The sequence below is a fragment of the Malaya genurostris genome, chromosome 3 (genome assembly GCF_030247185.1).
Source record: "Malaya genurostris strain Urasoe2022 chromosome 3, Malgen_1.1, whole genome shotgun sequence".
Classification (NCBI taxonomy): domain Eukaryota; kingdom Metazoa; phylum Arthropoda; class Insecta; order Diptera; family Culicidae; genus Malaya; species Malaya genurostris.
This window is the reverse complement of record NC_080572.1, coordinates 286,864,657-286,886,394: the sequence shown is the minus strand read 5'-3', so window position 1 is coordinate 286,886,394 and position 21,738 is coordinate 286,864,657. Positions and strand designations below refer to the sequence as shown.

The following is a 21,738-nucleotide window of genomic DNA, read 5'->3' as shown; positions in this document are numbered from 1 at the left end:
TCTTGATCGAGTAATTCCTTCAATTCTTCAGGTTCAAATTTTGGTGGCGCTTTGTCTCGTTCTTTCAAATCAAAAACGCCACGTTCATACCGTGCAAACTACTTCCGACACACTAGAGTAGTTATTCCCAAATTGGTCCATACAGCCCACCAGTGGGCGCTAGTTTATTTTTAGTGGGCAATGATTTGCAAATAGTAGGCTTCTTTATTCAAGAAAATCTGAGAAATGGTCAAAGCAAATGTATTCATGACAAGTTTATATAGGTATGTAGAATATTTGTCAAGAAAATCATAAGGAAATTCATGTTAGAAACAAGCCAACCTATTAGTTGCAAATATGATGTGTACTGTGAATCGTTGCATTCTTGTGAGACTTATAAGAAAGAAAATTGAAGTAAGCACTAGAAAACTTGAAGTGTGTTACGTTCAAAAATTGGTCCAACAAGAATGAGAATAAAAATTCTAATCATCTCAATATTTCAAATTCAATTCACACAGAGTATAGACACACCAACAAAATGAATTTTACAGGTGGCTTAATCCCTCATACGATGTAATTCATAAGAACCTAATTTATCAAATGACGGAAAATTTTATTTGTAATGACTTAACACTAGATTAGCATGAATTTTACTAGTTTCGACTGTAACTTGCAGATGCACCTTTTATCGGCCAAGCAGATATGTGCTTCTGTGGCTTAGTCGGTTAACGGACGCACTTTGTGATCCAATGATTCTAAGTTCTAGTCGCGGATGTCGCTATCAGTATTCAATTGTTTTTATTTCGATGAATTTCATGTCATGGAATTTCTAGGCACAATATTAAATGTTCTTGCAGGTAAATATGCGTGAGCTGCGACGCTCTATTTATGTGCATCTAATAAGATCTAAGATCACAAAGTTTGTTTGAAGTGTGCAGGTGAATATCCGGGTCTTGCGTTCGACTCCTGCCATCAAGTTTTGAACTTTCATCTTGTCCTTAACACTCTTTCCTCACAAAGGAAACTGCATCTTGTCTGTTTTCCTTGCACTGCTTCTTCGGAGAATTCATGTCCTTGAGCAGGACGTTGTTCGTTGAATACCATTCCATAACGCCGAGATGACAAATCCTGCCAAAATAGAACTGAGCACATAAAGGAAGCAAACGATTGTTTAGGCGCATACATTTTCGGTTCGACAGCTTAAAGCACTGGAAAATCTGTCTTCCAGTCGTTAGTTCCTGTTCTGAAAGTCCTGATAGAGGTTTCATAATATTGTAGCCTGTAATTGAACTCCATCAGCAGAAGCTCAGGTTCGGTTCTTTTCTACGATTTTACGACACGCGGTGTTCGATTCCTCCATACAATTCAGTTTTCCTAGTTTTGGCCACATATGTCTAAGCCATACTTTGCACAATAACACAACCAATGTTTAGCTATGAATTAACGGAAATTAACGAAATACGAATCCTGGCGATATAAAATTTCAAAGACAGTTCATAATTTGCAATTTTCCTCGATCCGTGGCAAATCGTTCTGCTAATTGAACCACTCTGGATGTGATGAAACACATCTCAGAAGAGACTGCCCGGTGAAAAAGACCTTGTTATATGATCTGGCTGTGTACGGTCGGTGTGGTTCAAATTAGAGTCTCGTTTAATGCTGAATCTGGCTCACAAGCTGGCTCTACGTCTTAAAAAGATAGAAAAGAAATCTAAAAAAAACACTTTTTAATCCATCTAGTGGTGTGATGGTTTTGTGATCTGAGGCAACTTCTTGAAAATGTGATATAATTTTTTCGCTTCTTGTGAAGTTGTTTCGCAGTGATTTTGGCCTTCAGCTGTTCCAATATGCCCCGCAACAATAAGCACTATAGGTAGTATTTTTTCGAAATAGTTCACAAATAGAATGCCAATAAAACCGATGACATCACCTTTCCGTCCTACTGTGCCTTTCCACGCACTTTTCTTTGATTTGTGATAGTGAATCCAGGTTTTATTGACAGTTACCAATTCATGCCAATAGTCCATCCGATTCCTGATTAGCATGGCCAAACACGCTTCCGGAGTGTACTCGCGTTCGTTTTGGTTAGCCCGGTGTCAGTTTTGTCCCTTACAAAATATTGTTTTATGAGAGAATCAAATTTGTTTTTTTTTTCATAGACAACATTATACCAAACACAAAAAATATATTGCCTGGGAAAACTAATCAAATGACTGTATTGAACTGATACTTGCCATGTCTGTTTAAACCTGAATTATTTACAGTTACTTCTCACTACTCTTAGTAGATGAATCGAGCACAAGCTTGTTCTAATAAAGCGGTAAAATTATATTTTGTTTTTGTAATAGTTTGCTGATATTTACTGAGTCAAATTTCTACTCAATTTACCGGTTGCTAAGCCTCAAACCACCGAAAACACTTGGAAATTTGACAATTGAAATAATTTTGGTTTCTAGACGAAATACGAGATTTGATGAGAAACTTGTGGCTTAACGAGAATCATACTCACATAATTAAAAAAAAATAGATACTTCATCAGGAAGCAGAACTAATTGACTCAAGTGGCACGTTCCACTAGTTATTTTAAGATTTGTGCCTTGCCGTGTCCTGATGGCAAATTTTGCATAGTGTTTAGCTTTTTGACCACTAGCGCTTTACGAACTTAGAAATGACTCCAAAATATTTTCACCCTAATGTACAGTGTATAAAAGTGTATCTCTAGTTGTGAGGTCGCATGAAAGCTGGCATGCACGAGGTATTGCACGGGTTTTTTTTCAGTAGAACTCCCTCCAGTATACGGTATGAAGGATTCATAGTCGCTACGTTTTTATATTGGAATACGATGCAAACTTTCCAATGAATCAAGATATTCCGTTCACAACTGACATATTCTGGCTTCACTAGCCATGCAGTTCTGTTCGTTGAAATTTCTCTGCAATGGCTGACCCGACTCGATTAAGACAAGCAAGGTCCTTTGGAAAGCTACTGCATTCAAGTTTTTTTATGCGTGGGATACGAACCGCATAAAAAATGCCAAAATACCACACAACTTTGAAAATTCGCATTAAAAACACGTAAGACTAAACAAAATTTTGGCAGATGTTCAAAAGAAATATATAAAATATCGAGATGTGGAGTTATTTCGACAAATCAAATATTTTCAAATATTTCGAATTGGGGACTTCGATATCTGGTGTTATCTCGAAAAAAAAATCCCAGAGAGTACGTTTTGTACAATTCTAAGACGAACCAAGAAACCCGCACAACTTTCAAAATTCAAATTATTAAAATTCGCGTAACTTAAAAAAATTAATTTAATTTAAACTTGCATAATTTAGAAAATTTGCATATAAAACCGTGTACTATATGGAATGAGAAGTTCTGCGCCTAACAGAGAAAATATCGATTGTTTACCGTGTACACTTTTCAATTCTTCAGTATAATCAAGTGCATCTAGAGCGATACACTTGACCCATCGGTCATCCAACATTTTGATGGCCTTTAAAAAAAAAAAGATTTGTCAAGGTCTTTAAAAAATAGGCCTGCAATGACCTCAGAATTAGACTGAAATTTCTTTTCCTGAAGGAACCTTTTCGGGTTTGGAAATAGATAATAGTCGCTGGGGGCCAGGTTTGGAGAATACGGGGGATTGTGAACCAATCCGTACCGCAAATCATTCAATTTCTCCGGTGCTTTTATGCATAAATGCGCTGGTGCGTCTTTTTCAATAGCTTGATAAAAACTAGAATTCGTCTGTCACGATCAGCTGTCATTCAAACACTAGTGGATAGATTTCCATAGTCATGAAATTTTTTATTGGGCCATCTAGAGGCTTGCTCTCTGCAAAAAATATACACTGTTCGAAACTATTCACGTATTTTCTGTGAGAGGGCCGGGACTTTTCATTTCATGTAGTATTATTTTATTGATGAAGCTCGAAGATCAAATGGTTGACGGTTTCGGTTCCGGAGATATGATGACATGAGTGACGTAACCGACAAATTTCACTTTCTTCTTGTACACTCATATTTTTCAGCGATAGCTAAATTCTAGGATCTTCATGTACAGTCTCCGTCAAGTCGATATTCTGATCGACTTGTTTTGTTTACTGGCACGATTACTATCGGATCGTTGTTGTAGACGACACTCCCAGCTTCCTTGCGACATCTCGAACGGAGAGGTTATGGTTTCACTGAAAACAAGTTGTAACTCTTTTAGGTGGTTTGACGATCTTAGGCTTTCGATTTCCCCTTGATTCAGTTTTCCTGGTGTCGGCTACAATTGATTTGGCAACATACGACGATTTCACCAGATGTGCGAGTAGTTTGGATTTTTGCGATGCGCAAGCAAAATTTTGGCGTGTTTCCCCACTTGTTTTTTTGCCATTTTCATAACTGAGGAGCAGATGCTTCAATTGAGTTTCGCTCTTCGTTCAGAACAAAAAAAAAACAGTTTCATTCAATCATTTTGAAACTAACGCTTGTGTTGTCGACTGAACTTTAATTTCGTTTTCTAAATTTATGAATGGGAATGAGAGTAATATCCGTCGAATTCAGAGAAAAATTACTTTTCATTTACCGACAGCAAACGGACCCCCGATAATAAAACAGAGATTGAAATCAGATAGCGGCATTTGCACCCGTTTTGTTTTTCATTTTACATATTCCATACCTGTTCAATTTTTTTCCCATTGTTCGACAACAGGAGATGCTGAGCTAAATAGGAATGTATGTGATGACGAGATCTGTGATAGAAGCAACGTAGTTACCAGTAACGAATGCCTAGCAACCGATAGTGACTGTGGTAGTAATCGTAGTAGACGATGTTTATCGTACAAACCAGTAGCTTCCAGTATTGCGTTACCGGGTGGTTCCAGCAATGGCGATGTGACGTCACCGATTAGTGGTGAGAGCGATTGCAGTGCGGTGGTGCAACGACTCGATGGGGGTGGCGACCCGGACGAAATTGGCAATTATCTGAGTATGAACAATAGCCCTAGTAGTAGTTGTTATGATATTCCTGCGGAAACTTCGCCAATGATTAGTGGCAATGGAAAGGGTAAAAGCAAGAACGGCTTCGAGGACGATCTGGAGGTCAGCCTGCATCGACGAAATTACCAGCTTCACAAGCAAACTCGTCGACAGCGGACGGAATCATCGGATTGTTGTGATATCGAAATCGATACCTGTCCGGAGGATGAGGAGGACGAAGAGGATTCCATGTTGACGTCCATAAATTCGGCGGCTACGACGGCCACCGTCACGTCCAACAAGTCACAGTTGAACGTTCCGGAGATCCCGACTGGTCACCACGATCCTAGTGTTAATATTGTTGATAATCCCGTTAGTGATAGTAACGAGTTTAGTAGCAGTTATGCGCATGGTGGCAGAGCCACCGGCGAACATCCAGATGACAATTTAGCGACGTCGCAGCCTCAAACACACAACAAAGTAACAACGACGCCTTCGAATATAAGCAATTGCAGTGCGCTGCCGACCGTGACAATGGTGCAACTGAAGCAGAAGCAAAATTTGAACTACTTCCTACGGGTGATCTTCAACCATTGCAAGGTTAATATGCTAGATTGTTGTTTTTTCTTCTCATTCTCGTTCACAGCGTCGACTGGCATCACTGCTTCCTAATCACTTGATAGTGAAAAAAAACGATCATCACGGGTTTAGCCTAATTTTGTGTTCAGGTCACATAATCGTTTTTCATTTACTTTACGTTTCGTCTTCGACTCGTCATTGCATGACAGTTTATGTTGAACCGATATACCACTTAGTACAGTGGTTTCCAAAGTGGTCCCTTTAAGCCCACCAATGGGCACTAGCTCAGATTTAGTGGGCAGTAAAATATCGTCTACAGGTGGGCAATGAGTTGTAAATAGTGGGTTCCGATAGTTAAAAAAATGTTTCTTAGAAAGGCTCTTAATGAATGTATTTATGACCCGTTTATTTATATACATATGTTATGAGAAACTTTTAAAAATATCATTGCTAAATACAATCCAGGATCAAGTCAATCTAAAGGGTGATTTTTTAGGAGCTATAGGATTTGATGTGCAAAAAAAGACAAAAAAATTAAGAACATTGATGAAATTTTCTATTGGAATCCATTGAACTTTAGATGGCCCATGCGCAAGGTCTAATTTTGGCACCTTCTCTCCAACATTCCAACATATCGGCCGGTATTTCATGAATGAATGTTTCAATATTGCCTTCCAGTACTTGTAGACATGAGCCTTAACATGGCCCCACAAGGTATAGCCCAAAGGCGTTGAATCATACGATCTAGGCGTCTTAAAAAATGAGATAAATTGCGAATAGTATGAATTTTCACGATGCACAAGCAAAATTTTGACGGCCATGTTCACAGTCGAAAAGTAAATATCAAAATCAAACGGTAGGCATGAGGCTTGCTGAGGTCGAATGCGACTTAGCGTACTCAACAAATTGCTACTCTAATTTTGAATAAATTATTTAAGACAAACATTTTGAGCTTGATACAATATGTCAAATTAACTGTCATTGTCATATTTTCAGTCCGGTTTTTCGTTGGGAATGGAGAAAAGATCTGCATTAGGATAGCCTAAAAGTTACACTCTGAGTCATTTCTGGTTTTGATTTTACGGAAACATTTGAAATCAAACAGTTTATTTGAGGTCAAGCACAGTCACAGTCTCACAGAAGTAAAATTAAGGCAAAATTGACAATTTCTCTCAGTTTACTTTCTCTTCTATGAATTACCAAGCGGTTTCTACGTTTATCACTCAACTTTTTGCATGCAAAGATACCCGAAACTTTCGACTTTTAAACAGAGTTGAGAAGCACGAAAATTTTTTTCTAATCACATCACAATAATCGAAAGAGAAAGTAAACAAAGAGAAACTGTCACTTGCTATTACGGCCTTCTGAAAAAACAACCGAGATAGGCCTTTTATTCTGCCCTAATTTTAAGCTGTAACACATGGATCAATAAGTCCCGAGACTAACAATGGAAACAACATTTTTTTTGCAATTTTTTTTTTTTTTTTTGTTTCGATTATAGAGGTTTTAACCTTAAGGGCATTCGCCTCTTCGGGCCAGAAAAACTTTCTGACCCTATAATAATATTTTTTTTTTATTCATCAACATAATCACCTTTTAGGGTGATACAATGGTTCCAAAGTTTTTCCAATTCTATACCATGTTTATAAAAAAAATTATCTTTCGCTTCAAAATAAGCTTCAGTTTCAGCCAGGCATGTCCAAACACTGCACTGCACTGCGTGCTTCATATAACCACCGCCACCTCGTGTATTGAGAATGCCATTGCGTGCCAGTGCACAAAGAGAAACACGAAACGCAATATCCGAAGCCACGGTGCTCGTGGCGCTGTTTTATTTTCGGCACTGGTGTTTCAAGCTTCGGCATACACCGAAACCGCGTATTTTCAGTTTCGTTAAACACCGGAGCCGAGTGTTTTCAATTTCGCGAAGGCACCGAAGAGCACCCATGCGTTGGTTATATTGTCAATCAATTGAATTCAATCAGACGCGTATTGATGAAAAAAGAATTAATCATTCAAACGCATTTTCCGTCATACCGTGGCGCTATAGGTGCTTATAGTACAACCAACGTATGTGGCAAAATCGGAAACACTCGGCTTTGGTGTTTGCCGAAGTCAGGAACACTCGACTTCAGTGCTGCCCGAAAATCCAAGCACCGGTGTTTGACAATTACACGACCACCGCTACGAGTGCTTTTTCTACTGCGTTCGGTGTGTGTTTTTCAACATGGGCACGAAGCGTAGCATTCAATACTCCTGGTGGTGTGCTCACGAGTGAAGGTGAGTACCGTGCAGAACGGATCCGTGTTTTTGCCATGCCTGGTTTCAGCGACCTCCTCATTTGAGCCAAATCTTTTTCCCTGGAGCATTTTTTAAGATCAGCAAAGAGCCAGTAGTCACTGGGGGCTAAATCTGGCGAGTATGGGGGGTGGGGAAGCAGATCAAAGCCCAATTCCTTCAATTTCGCCATTGTTTTCATCGACTTGTGGCAGGGTGACTCGTTGCTGTTTTTGTTCCATCGAAAGCAATCGCGGCACCCACTTGGAAAAAACCTTTTTCATGCTCAATTTTTCATGAAGGATAGTAAATACACTTCCATATGATATCTGTATCATCTCAGCAATCTTACGGAGCTTCACTTTACGATCTTTCATTATAATTTTTGTCACTTCACTCACATTTTCCGGTGTAACGGCTTCCACAGGTCTACCAGAGCGTTCCGCGTCATTTGTGTCGGTACGACCACGTTTAAACTCGGCGAACCACCGACAAATCGTTGATGGACAAGAGTCCGGATAACATTTTTCAATCCATTGTTTCGCTTGCACGGTGTTTTTACCCATTGAACAACAATGTTTTATGAAAACATGAAACTCGGTTTTTTTCCATTTGTTAAACAAACTACAAAACGACTTTACTCCAACCTCGATAACTCAGCTGTTTCTGGTCGGATCGACTTAAAATTTTGACCCGTTTCAAGCAAAGGTTAGTACTCTAGAAAGACGTGGTTACTGGTTTACTACGAGCGCCATCTCTGCTTTAGTCTCGAGACTTATTGATCCATGTGTTATTTGTCGTTCGCCGGGGTTGATATCGCGCTTCATAAGGACACAGTTTCATTTTCAGTGAGCCAATGTTTTTCGTATTCACGTCAATCCGGTTATGTCTCTGACATTACCCACCCTCCTTTTTTCTTCACCGAGAAGCGCAAATCAAAATTACGAATCATTTACGCAAGATGTTTTATTCATTTTTCACATACACTGAGGTCTTTTTACGCGGTTTTTAATGCGGTTGTTTTAAGCCGGTTTTTTTACGCGGATTTCCGAAGTTACGCGGTTTTTTAACATGAATTTTCAAAATTATCCGGCTTTCTTGTTTTGTATTAGGAATGCATGAAACATCGAGATCTAGTGTTATCCCGAATTTTTTTTCCAAGTTTATTCTCTGGCACTTATAAAATTTTCGATCTTAATCAAGAAAGATTTTTTTAGATTATACCAGATCTAGACGTTTTAAGTATTTCTTGGCAGCAAAAAAAAATTCAAAATCTAAAGTTTCAAAGTCGATTTAAAAAAAAATCTTTTTTTTTAAATTACATCAGAATTTGATGTTTCATGCATTTTTAAGATATTTGGCATCGAAAAAAATCCTATAGTTTTTTAGAGACTGCACCATATTTCAACGTTTCATGCATTTCTAAAGCATTTGGCTTAAAATTGTTTTTTTTCCAATATAGGAAATCTCAAAACTTTCCCAAGTACAAAAATCGCGTAAAAACCGTAAAAAAACGTCGGGCATTCGCCAAAAAAAAAATGCGTAACTTTGGAAATCCGCGTGAAAAAAACTTTGTGCATTGTGAGATGGCCATTTTTAGGGCATTTTTTTCTAACTAAAAATTTTCTTGTCCAGTACAGATACTTTTTATAAATATCGGGCCCCTTGCAACAAAGTATTCTGTGAAATTTCCCTTCAAATTGAGCAGTTTAATTTAGTATTCGATGAAAAGACACTGAAAAAAAACTCAATTTGGACACGAAAATGTTTTCGCCTGAAATTTTTGCCTCAGAAATGCCCATCTCGCACTGTATGATCTGTTGGAATTAAGTTTCCTAAATCACATATCTTGGTACAAAGTTTCATCAAAGTCAAGAATGGTGTTTATGTTTGTAAATCGGATTCAAATTTTTAAAATCGGATTCGTTTAGTGCCAAACTTAATTTTTTTCAGTATTTTTATTCGAAAGTTTTACTGATTTCGGTAAAATCACCAATATAATACTTTTTTGCAGGATTTGTCATTTTTCGACAATACACTGAGGTCTCTTTTTACGCGGGGAATACGTACTGTGTGAACAAAAACCGCGTAACTTCGGAAATCCGAAAACAAAATTTTTTTTATTGATACCAAATGTCTTAGAAATGCATGAAGCGTACAGATCTAGTAAAATCTCAAAAAAAATTTTTTTTCTATCGACTTCGGAACTTAGAGAATTTGAGACCGCATAACTTCGGAAATCCGCGTAGAAAAAAATCGCAAAATGGAAGAAAAAATGTTTTGATGCCAAATGTCTTAGAAGATTACACCAGATCTGGACGTTTCATGCATTTCTAAGACAAAATATGAAACCGCGTAACTTGCGAAATCCGCGTAAAAAAAAACCGTGTAACTTCGGAAATCCGCATAAAAAAGCCGCGTAAAGAAAACCGCGTAAAAAAAGACCCCAGTGTAACTATTTGAAAAAAAAACTTGATAGAAAAAAGTTTGGCCTTTTCCAAAAGACAGACTAAATCAATTTTGAAAAAAAAAAAAAAAATTAATACAAAGTGGCTTTATGTGACAAAGTCTGCATGTCCAGAAAATCTTATTCAAATCTTAGAGAGTGGTGTCAGCATTTTTTCGATTTGGGTCTAAAATCGTCTTATAAGGTTTGCACCGAAGTGCAATGTCCTTACCGATGGGTGTTTTTTCACCGTTTATTGGCCAATTCGACATTAAAGAGTTAGCCAAGTTTTAGCCTAATAAAGCATAATTAGGTTAACCTCTTAGGAACTAAACCTGAATCGACAAGTGGAAGAAAAAAAAAAGGGTTTTCGTTCGGCACGTCGCACAGTGATTCGAATCAATAAAAACGTGGACATAAATCAGTAGCTGCCAAACCGTTCGTTTAATGCATATAGTTGCTTTTAAGAAATTATTTACAAATATATACCGCGTAATTATATTCTATCCCTAATTGTTCATGGCCTACTTTGACAAAAAATATAACCATAATTTTTTTTCTGAAGAGATAGAATATTTTTTCTTCTACAAAGTTTTAGAACTATTGAAAATAATTTACTTTGTCAAATATACCAAAAGTATAGGTCACATCGTTTCGGATATACAAAGCGTTTTATGGCAACCCCCCTAAAATCAAATTTTTATTCATAACTTGTTTCGAGTTATTTTTTAAGCATACTTTGTTTGGAATAATTGAAGAAAATAAAAAATCCCATATTTTTGTTGAAGGTAGTGCATAGGTTTGTTGTTTCCTGGCAAAGTTATACAACATTTTACCTTTTTTAACCTATGATAAAACCTCACACCAAAGCGAAATATGCAACTTTATGCAGCTGATTTTTGCAAAATTTATAGGAAAAGATATGCCCAAAATATTTTTAAAAAAATCTAAGTGGAACTCGATGGAACTTTTTTTTTAGGCCTTCTCAAATTTAGTTTTAGTTATTGAATTATGACAACCCCCTTAAAACTAGTTTTCTAATCATAATTTGTTTCAAGTTATTTTTTTTACATATTTTGTTTGGAATAATTGTAGAAAATATAAAATTCCATAATTTTTAGAAGGTAATGCATAGGTTTATTCTTTTCTGAAAAAGTTATACATCATTTTACCTATTTTTACCTAGGAAACCTTGTACCGAATCGAAATATGCAACTTAATGCAGCAAACTTTTACAATACTTTAAAGAAATTATATTCCTAATCCAATTAATTTTATAATAAGAATATCCTGAGTACTATTCGTGTGACTCATTTTCACTCTGGCCGTACGGAGGGTGTCACGCGTCTGCTATTTCTGTAACTCACTTTTGCAGTGAGCGTAGAGATGGGCAATTCGCTCCTGAGCTATTCCAGTAAATCGAATCTTTAAAGTGATCTGATGCCTCATAGCTCTTTTTAAAAGAACCGCAGCTCACCAGTTCACCGCGCTGGAAGCAGGGCTCCAGGTTCACAGATTGAACTGTGTTTCACAGATTTTCGACCTTTTGCACAGATTTTCACAGATTTCTGAAAATGGTCAGAGATTTACACAGATTCGGAAATCGATCACAGATTTTTGAAATTGATCACAGTTTAGCACCAAAAATTACAAAGCGGTGAAACTTTTTGTTTTGCTTACTAAAATGATTCCGATCAGCTATTATGGAAACGGGGAAACGTGCACAGATTTTGCACGGACAGTTAATCACAGATTTTTGAAAAAATGACATGGCATCCCTGCTGGTAAGGTGGAATCAAGTTACGAGCTGAACGGATCTTCGGCTCTTGAAGAGCGAGTTATAAATAAGAAGAAATGTGTGCATGAGCTTTTGTTCGTTCTTCCAAATGGGCATATATCCTTCTTTATCAGATTGAATGAACCATCCGACTTCCGGATCCGAAAATATAGGATAAAGTGTGTTGAAAATTTGATACGAAAGTTGAACGAAAGTTTTTTTTAAATCGGCCTCGAGTCTTCTCCAATTGATACTTTTTATCAATAGACGGTCAAACAAACCGATTTCGGTTATTCTTTTAAGAATCGAAGACAATTATTTTGAAGAATACCACAGTATTATATATGATAGTATGATTGATATGAGAAAGGCATCATTACACCACTAGGTGGATTAAAACCAGTTTTTTGATATGTGTTGAATTTTTGATAATTTTTCGGATTTTAAATATTTAATACTAATTTGGAAAAGGCCTAAAAAAATAGCATCGAGTTCCACTTAAATTTTTTCTAATATTGGTAATTGTCAAAAAGTAAACAAAATAAAAAACACAACAATTTGCATAAGTTAGGCGTGCAAGCATGAGCTTGTTTATGTGTGGTTACGCACACTTTGTAGAGGTAGATTCTACGTAGATAAATCTAAAAAAACTGTTAAAGTGAATATTTCTCAAAAAAATAACTTTTTTAGACTATTTATATCTTCAGCACAAATACTTCAAATGTTTTTTTCTTCAAAATGAGATAAAAAAAATTTTTTTTTGTGAAAAATAAAAAATTTTTACTCGAAATTGGTACTAACAAACTAACCCTTAACAAAAATTAAGGTGCCACTTTCAAAAGAAGCATAATATAATCTTGTAAAACTCCTTCGAAGACACGTTAGCTCTTAAAAATCAGTGAAAGTCGGTACAGACTTTTGACCGTCTTTTTCCAGTTTTGGACCACTGTGCGTCGGTAAGAAAATTGCGCTTTGGTGCAAAACTAATAAGTGATTTGTAAATAGCTAAAATGTTACGAACTGCATAGTGGCTTAACAGTTCAACTTAAACTGTTACGAACGGGCGAGTCGAAAACGAAAAGTGAAAAAAAAATCAAAAATACCTTATTTAATTTCCTGAACCTAACCTCAAAATCTCCCAAACACATACCCCTAAACATAGTTTTATTTGCCGTGCTGAGCTTGAATGAAAAACCCATCCTGATCTAGCCTGCTGCAGCAGTGAAATGCATATTAATCATACATGAATGATGGTGCAAAACTTTCGCCTGCGGTTGCTTAAAAGATAGAAAACCAACAAATGCACCGACAAGGACACAGCAGTTGATTTAGTTGGCAGGCAGGGACGACAGTGCGGAACTCTCAATGTTGCGCTAGTTTCGGCAAACAAATTTCCACTCACGGACTAGAAATTCAAAACGAACAAAACTCTGCAAGCCAAAACAACAGTGCAATCTAATTACGCTAATTGTCGGCCCATTCTGGGAATTTATTTACACCGCGGGGATGAGTTTTCACTGCAACCAACCGCGATGATAGGCGAAAGATAGATGATAGGCGCCGGAAAATCTGTTTGTCAAAATCCTACCGAACGTAAATCGATTGAAGCAGTAAATTTCAATTAATAAATTAGTGTTTATTTCATTTGTTTTCAATAACTTAAATGTGCTGATTTTGATTTTGTTTTTATTCTGACATCGAACACATTTTTCAGCTTCCAACTGTTCATTAGCGTTCAAGTGATCCGCATTAGTGTGATGATACTTTTACATATTTGAAATTGAAATTCTGAAGTGCTGAGAGTGTTTCGAAACAAAATTTCAACATTAACTGACGATGCTTCGAATTCTTTAGACTAGTACTAGTAGACTGACTGTAAAAACATTACATTTGAGTTTTTTTCGCATCTGCAGAGTTCCGGCATAGGAGAACCCAGCGTATACCATGCCTTAGTTGTGATATTTCTGGAGTTTTTCGCGTGGGGTCTGCTGACGATGCCTGTGATAAATGTAAGTATGAATCTTTTAATACGATACTACAGCATATTTGATTTGATCAGTTTTTCAATATACACATTCTTCCGTTTGTCGAAGTTGCGAGGAGCAGCAGAAATACATAGTAAAATCGATACAAATTTAATTAGCAGCATTTAAAAAAAATTGAATAACAGGAGAGATTTGTAAGATCCGGGTTGGTGGTTCAACGCTTAGAGCGCCAGCTATTTCATTTTAATTTATTTTATTTTTTTAAATTTTATTTGTGAGCAGGGAAACGTCCGCTGGAGCTGAAATTTACAATCTCTCTCTCCAGCAGGCATAAAACCTCCTCATCTTTTTATATCAACAGATTACAAAGATCCAACAGATATACTGCTTAATACTAAGGGCTTAAAGTAAAATTACTCCCGGCGAGGGTCAAGAGTGACTGGACGGTAACGTTGAAGGCCGAATCCTGTTGTCCGTGAGGGTCCGCGGGAAAATACAAACACTCGGCGGGTGTCCGGCATGCTGGACATCAAAGAGAGTAGCCCTCGGAGAGCGGTGAATAATAGCAATGCAGGAAAAAAAGGAGAGAAAAAGAGAGAAGTGAATATTGTAGTAAATGGAATTACGAAGGGGTTCGAAGGGGTGGAAAGGTGGAAAGATGGTGAAAAGATGAAGAAGGGGGAATGCAAAAAGTATTAGTAACATCATAAAGATCTAGTTAGTTCCGAAGAAGATGGTGGACAGCCGGGGGATTGAGTGAGTCGAGCGGATGTTAGAAACTAACCTAATGGAGAATATTATTCTTGGTTGCATAATTGATAGAGAATGGAAGCAGACTTAACAGTTCGGCTGAAAAGTTCGTATCGTTTAATAGAAACACACATTTTTTTGCCAAAATTCGTTTTTATTATTCAACATAATTGCCATCAGAGGCGATACAGCGATTATAGCGATCTTCCAACTTTTCGATACCATTTTTGTAGTACGATTTGTCCTTTGCCTCAAAATAGGCCTCAGTTTCAGCGATTACCTCTTCATTGCTTCTAAATTTTTTACCAGCGAGCATTCTCTTGAGGTCTGAGAACAGGAAAAAGTCACTGGGGGCCAAATCTGGAGAATACGGTGGATGAGGGAGCAATTCGAAGCCCAATTCGTTCAATTTCAGCATGGTTTTCATCGACTTGTGACACGGTGTATTGTCTTGATGAAACAAATGAATGTCTTGATGCGAATCCCAAAATACAGACGCCATAACCTTACCGGCCGATTGTTGAGTCTTTCCACGCTTTGGGTTCGGTTCATCGCGTGCAGTCCACTCAGCTGACTGTCGATTGGACTCCGGAGTGAAGTGATGGAGCCATGTTTCGTCCATTGTTATATATCGACGAAAAAATCGGTTTTATTTCGATATAACAGCTCCAAACACTGCTCAGAATCATCAATTCGTTGTTGTTTTTGATCGATTGTGAGCTCACGCGGCACCCATTTTGCACAAAGCATTCTCATATCCAAATATTCGTGAATAATATGTCCAACACGTTCCTTTGCTATCTTTAGGGTGTCAGCTATCTCGATCAACTTCACTTTACGGTCATTGAAAATCATTTTGTGGATTTTTTTCACGTTTTCATCGGTAACAGCCTCTTTTGGACGTCCACTGCGTTCATCGTCTTCGGTGCTCATATGACCAGTACGAAATTTTGCAAACCACTTACGAATTGTTGCTTCGCCCGGTGCAGAGTCTGGATAACACTCATCAAGCCATTTTTTGGTATCGGCGGCACTTTTTTTCATCAAAAAGTAGTGTTTCATCAACACACGAAATTCCTTTTTATTTCATTTTTTTCACAATAACAAAAGTAGCTTCACTCAAAATGCAATATCTCACAAACTAATAATCAGACAGCTGTCAAATTTATACACGTATCTTTTGAAGGTTGGTACTAACTGAAAATGGTATGGATTTAATTCTAGTGGCGTCCTCTCATAGAAACGATACGAACTTTTCAGCCGATCTTTTATTAAGGGAGCACTCAACTAAACTTGTGGATTAGATAAAAAATTAACCTTAAAGTTAAATCTAGAATTAAAGTATTGGAGTTGGAAGGATTGTTTGAGATTGTGTTTAAAAAAATGTTTTAGGGTATTGTGAGACAGGGTAAAATCAAATACATGAGAACATCGATTGAATAGACGACACATACTGGAGAACGGTTCATTATAGCCATAATTAGTGCGAGCGGTTTGAATTCTCAGGAATTGATGAGATCGAAGATTTCGAGAATGAATATTTAAATTTAGTTTGCCTAACAATTCGGGGCAATCAATTTGAGATTGCAACAGATCTGTCACGAATATTGCCCTGGAGAGATCTCGGCGAACAGATAACAGGTGTAAATCGATCAGTTTACAGCGTTCCTGATAGCTTGGGAGGTTGTTGGGATCTCTCCAAGGAAGACTACGAAGAGCAAAGCGAAGAAATTTACGCTGAATAGCTTCGATGCGATTGATGTCCAGTTGATAATAGGGGGCCCAGACGACAGAAGCGTATTCAAGAATATTTCGCCGAATACCGTTTCACCTAATTATGTTACCGCCCGCTGTCGCCCCGTTTTCCCGGTCTGTTAGAATCCAGTTTGCATCGCCTTTGTTAGATCCGAACGAGTGACAGTGCATCGCCAGGAAACTGCATTAGTACATTTTTTTGTTCGCACTCAGTTTACGGAAAAGTATCGCAATCAGTTGCCTGTTTGATACACCAATGTGAATGCTTTGTAAAATGAAATGATTTTTTCCGTTATTAAAATTTCAGTTGTGTGAATTTGGTGTCAACAAAACTGGATCAGGGTCATTTCGCCGAAAACCGTTTCACCGAAAGCCGAATGTCATTTCGCTGAAAGCCATTTCACCGAAAGAGCCATTTCACCGATTCCTGCAATTATCTTAATATTATAATTGAAATTGATTTAAAACAAACACAAATGAATGATACTACGTTAACGTCTGTTTTTTTTATGCGAGAGGCCGCCGCTTCCGACGGTGGGTCGGCGGCCAACTCAGTCATCTTGGCTTCGGCGATGTGGCTGCGCCACTTCAGTTATACAGGAGGCATAATAACACAAAATAATATGATGTATTCGAAATTACCCTTTTGGTGAAATGACTCTTTCGGTGAAATGACTTTCGGCAAAATGACCTATTCGGCGAAATGGCATTCGGTGATAGGACTTTCGGCGAAATGACCCACTCCCAACAAAACTAGTGCGAACTTCAATCCATTTTAATACGATTTGAAGGCATTTGCTTTGATTTGGCGAAATGCCATTCGACGAAATGATCTTCCTACAAAACGGCTTTCGACGAAGTGACCCTACCCCGCTTTTTTGGAATGTGACCTATTGACAAAACCACAGAGACTATATTCAACACTCCGAATACCAAGGGTATCACGAAAAGTGGGAACACTAATTTTGACTCACTATATTTCAGCCGTTAGAAGTCGGATTTTGAAAATTTTTCAATCATTTAACAAATTTTTCATATTTGTTTTTCACGAAATAAACGAACTTTGACGTTCTTCAATTACACGAAGACGATGTTGGGAAAATCACGATCAGAAAAAAGTTCATTGCATTATCACTCGTGAAAAAATCAGTTCAAGAGATTTCCTAAAAAAATCTAAGTAACCGAAAAAAAAATCACTTCCGAGGTGTTGATTCATGAAACAAGCATCCACAGTTCACAAGTGATGTTTTGAGTCATCGAAACTTGATGACGAAATTTCACCCACAGAAATATCACTAACGTTAATAAACGAAAGGGAGAGGAGTCTCCGATAATATTTCGATACTGAATTTCCACTACGCTTCAGTTCGACACCGAGGTGATTCGTGCAAGAGTTAATTACACTGAGGTCTTTTTTATGCGGTCATTTTTCATGCGGTTTTTTACACGACTTTTTTTATGCGAAGTTTCAGAGTTATGCGGTTTTTTTATGCGAATTTTCAGAGTTATGCGGTTTTTTTTATGCGGTACGTAAATTTGCATAAAAAAAGACTTCAGTGTATTATATTTTCATCAGTAAAAAAATCTCTACTGAATAAATTCGCAACTGAACCGCAACTGAGAAATCATAATTGCGATATTTTCGATGCACGTAGGATGATCAATATGAACAACAAAATTTTTTTCCACATTCCAAATACTGATTATTGCGACGAAAGGCTGTTTTAATTCCATCTGGCTGAATCTTAATAATGTACCGTAACATTATTTAGATTAAACCCACCAAAAAACGCTATTTAGCATGAATTTGATTCATAAAAGTTGCGCTCCTGTTACTTTTTGAATCAAATTCATGCTATGGCATTGTCAGCAAGTCCCGAATGCACAGCAGGCGCAGCGTTTAAAATAAGCGGAGTTTGAATTGGCGTAGCGATAGCCTGCGCATCTGTTACTTTTGCGTATGATATTCAAGCTAAATTGGCACATATTGTTTAATCCACTGCATCACATGCTCTGTGATTGTTTTTTGTGAATGTATTTACTATCATTATAACTATTGTTAATCGCAGCTCGTTCCATTAATGATATTAACAGATCGGCTAAAAAGTTTGTATCGTTTCTATGAGAGGGCGCCACTAGAATTAAATCCATACCATTTTCAGTTAGTACCAACCTTCAAAAGATACGTGTATAAATTTGACAGCTGTCTGATTATTAGTTTGTGAGATATTGCATTTTGAGTGAAGCTACTTTTGTTATTGTGAAAAAAAATGGAAAAAAAAGGAATTTCGTGTGTTGATGAAACACTACTTTTTGATGAAAAAAAGTGCCGCCGATACCAAAAAATGGCTTGATGAGTGTTATCCAGACTCTGCACCGGGCGAAGCAACAATTCGTAAGTGGTTTGCAAAATTTCGTACTGGTCATATGAACACCGAAGACGATGAACGCAGTGGACGTCCAAAAGAGGCTGTTACCGATTAAAACGTGAAAAAAATCCACAAAATGATTTTCAATGACCGTAAAGTGAAGTTGATCGAGATAGCTGACACCCTAAAGATAGCAAAGGAACGTGTTGGACATATTATTCACGAATATTTGGATATGAGAATGCTTTGTGCAAAATGGGTGCCGCGTGAGCTCACAATCGATCAAAAACAACAACGAATTGATGATTCTGAGCAGTGTTTGGAGCTGTTATATCGAAATAAAACCGATTTTTTCGTCGATATATAACAATGGACGAAACATGGCTCCATCACTTCACTCCGGAGTCCAATCGACAGTCAGCTGAGTGGACTGCACGCGATGAACCGAACCCAAAGCGTGGAAGAACTCAACAATCGGCCGGTAAGGTTATGGCGTCTGTATTTTGGGATTCGCATCAAGACATTCATTTGTTTCATCAAGACAATACACCGTGTCACAAGTCGATGAAAACCATGCTGAAATTGAACGAATTGGGCTTCGAATTGCTCCCTCATCCACCGTATTCTCCAGATTTGGCCCCCAGTGACTTTTTCCTGTTCTCAGACCTCAAGAGAATGCTCGCTGGTAAAAAACTTAGAAGCAATGAAGAGGTAATCGCTGAAACTGAGGCCTATTTTGAGGCAAAGGACAAATCGTACTACAAAAATGGTATCGAAAAGTTGTAAGATCGCTATAATCGCTGTATCGCCTCTGATGGCAATTATGTTGAATAATAAAAACGAATTTTGGCAAAAAAAAATGTGTGTTTCTATTAAACGATACGAACTTTTCAGCCGAACTGTTACTTCATCTTCACGATAGTGTCGAACAAATTTCGAACACATTACCACTATTGATTCACTTTTTTTTATTCAATAATATAATATAATATTAAGGCACACTGCTTAAGCTCTAAGATGCCAAGGGTATTTACTAATCTTAATTATCGTCTAACTTAAAACTAGAGTAGTATCATTATGTAATATAGTATCTGGCGATCGGTAGTGGCCGGTGAATTGAATTTAGGATGAGATGATTCCAGATGGCGATGGTAATTTTCTATGTTGGCCGCATTCTTCGGTCCGTGAGGGTCCGCGGGAAACACCCCCAGGCTACGAAGGCCCGGCGGGTGGCCCGCATGCTGGTCATTGACTGGAGCGGTCTTCCGGTGATGGTGATGTTACGGAAGAGAATGAAAAAAAGAAGTAAATATTGTGGGAAACGGGGTAAAAAAGGGGTGTGGGAACAAAATGTTTGAAAACGACAGAGATCTAATTAGTTGCCATCGAGATGGTGAAAAAACAGGGAAAGGGGAACGAAAAAGTTAGTGACAAAAAAAAAGATCTTGTTAATTCCAATGAAGATGGTGAACAGGGACGGGGATCGAGAGAATCGGGCGGATGTTAGTGTCGAACCTGTAGGTGGAGATTATATTTTCTGAGCGAGGAATAACACATTACACTTGTATATCAATGTGTTTGAGGTACTGGTATATGAGAAGCATATATGAACTATCCCGACTCGCCAACACATCCCGAACCGGCACCTCAGGCGGTCTACCTCGGGCCCTGAGGGATTCCAGTAGCTTCGACCTGGCGTCACGATACTCTACGCACGACCACACGACATGCTCGATGTCCTGATAACCGTCGCCACAGGTGCAGAGCCCGTTCCCCACGATCCCGATACGCCGGAGATGTGCGTTGAATGTATAGTGATTTGACATGAGCCGTGACATAACGCGAATGAAATCACGACTCATGTTCATCCCCTTGAACCAAGGTTTCGTCGATACCTTAGGGATAATGGAGTGTAGCCATCGTCCCAGTTCGTCATTCGTCCATGAAGTTTGCCAACTTTCGAGAGTTTTCTGACGAGAAATACTGAAAAATTCATTGAAGCAGATTGGTCTTTCATAAATATCACCTTCCAATGCGCCCACTTTAGCCAATAAGTCTGCCTTTTCATTGCCCGGAATGGAACAATGCGAAGGGACCCAGACTAACGATATTAAATAAGACCGTTCAGATAAAGTTCTCAAATGTTCCCGTATTTTCCCCAGGAAATATGGGGGATACTTTCCTGGCTTCATTGCCCGGAGAGCTTCTATTGAACTTAGACTGTCCGTGACAATGAAGTAATGGTCTTTGGGCATGGTTTCAATGATCTCGAGGGTGTACTGAATAGCAGCTAATTCTGCGACGTAAACTGAAGCCGGATCACTGAGTTTGTAAGAAGCGGTGATGTTTTGATTGAAGATGCCGAAGCCTGTGGACTCGTTGATGTTTGATCCGTCAGTGTAAAACACCTTTTCACAGTTGACTGTTCTAAATTTATTATAAAAAATATTTGGGGCCACTTGAGGGCGCACGTGATCCGGAATTCCACGAATTTCTTCTCTCATGGATGTGTCGAAAAACACAGTAGAATCAGAAGTATCCAAGAAATGAGCACGGTTGGAAACAAACGAAGAAGGATTAATATTCTGAGCCATGTAATCAAAATACAAGGACATAAAACGGGTTTGAGAGTTAAGCTCAACTAACCTTTCGAAGTTTTCAATCACCAGAGGATTCAAAATGTCGCATCGAATGAGCAAACGATATGAGAGATCCCAGAACCGGTTTTTCAGTGGAAGAACGCCTGCCAGCACTTCGAGGCTCATCGTATGAGTCGATTGCATGCAACCCAAGGCAATACGCAAACAACGATACTGAATTCTTTCCAGCTTGATGAAATGAGTGTTCGCCA

At 38.1% G+C, this 21,738-nt stretch overlaps 1 protein-coding gene across 9 annotated transcripts in view; it reads left to right on the top strand.

Annotated features, from left to right (window-relative positions):
• The window catches only part of LOC131438440 (hippocampus abundant transcript 1 protein), a 106,086-nt gene that overhangs the window by 52,569 nt on the left and 31,779 nt on the right, over positions 1-21,738 (top strand). For 7 of the 9 annotated variants that reach the window (XM_058608459.1, XM_058608457.1, XM_058608458.1 and 4 more), the window contains exons 3-4: positions 4,684-5,549; positions 13,942-14,037. In XM_058608459.1, coding sequence (XP_058464442.1) covers positions 4,684-5,549; positions 13,942-14,037 — 962 coding nt within the window. The remainder of the gene's footprint in view (positions 1-4,683; positions 5,550-13,941; positions 14,038-21,738) is intronic. The other 2 variants (XM_058608465.1, XM_058608464.1) reach the window with 1 other exon arrangement.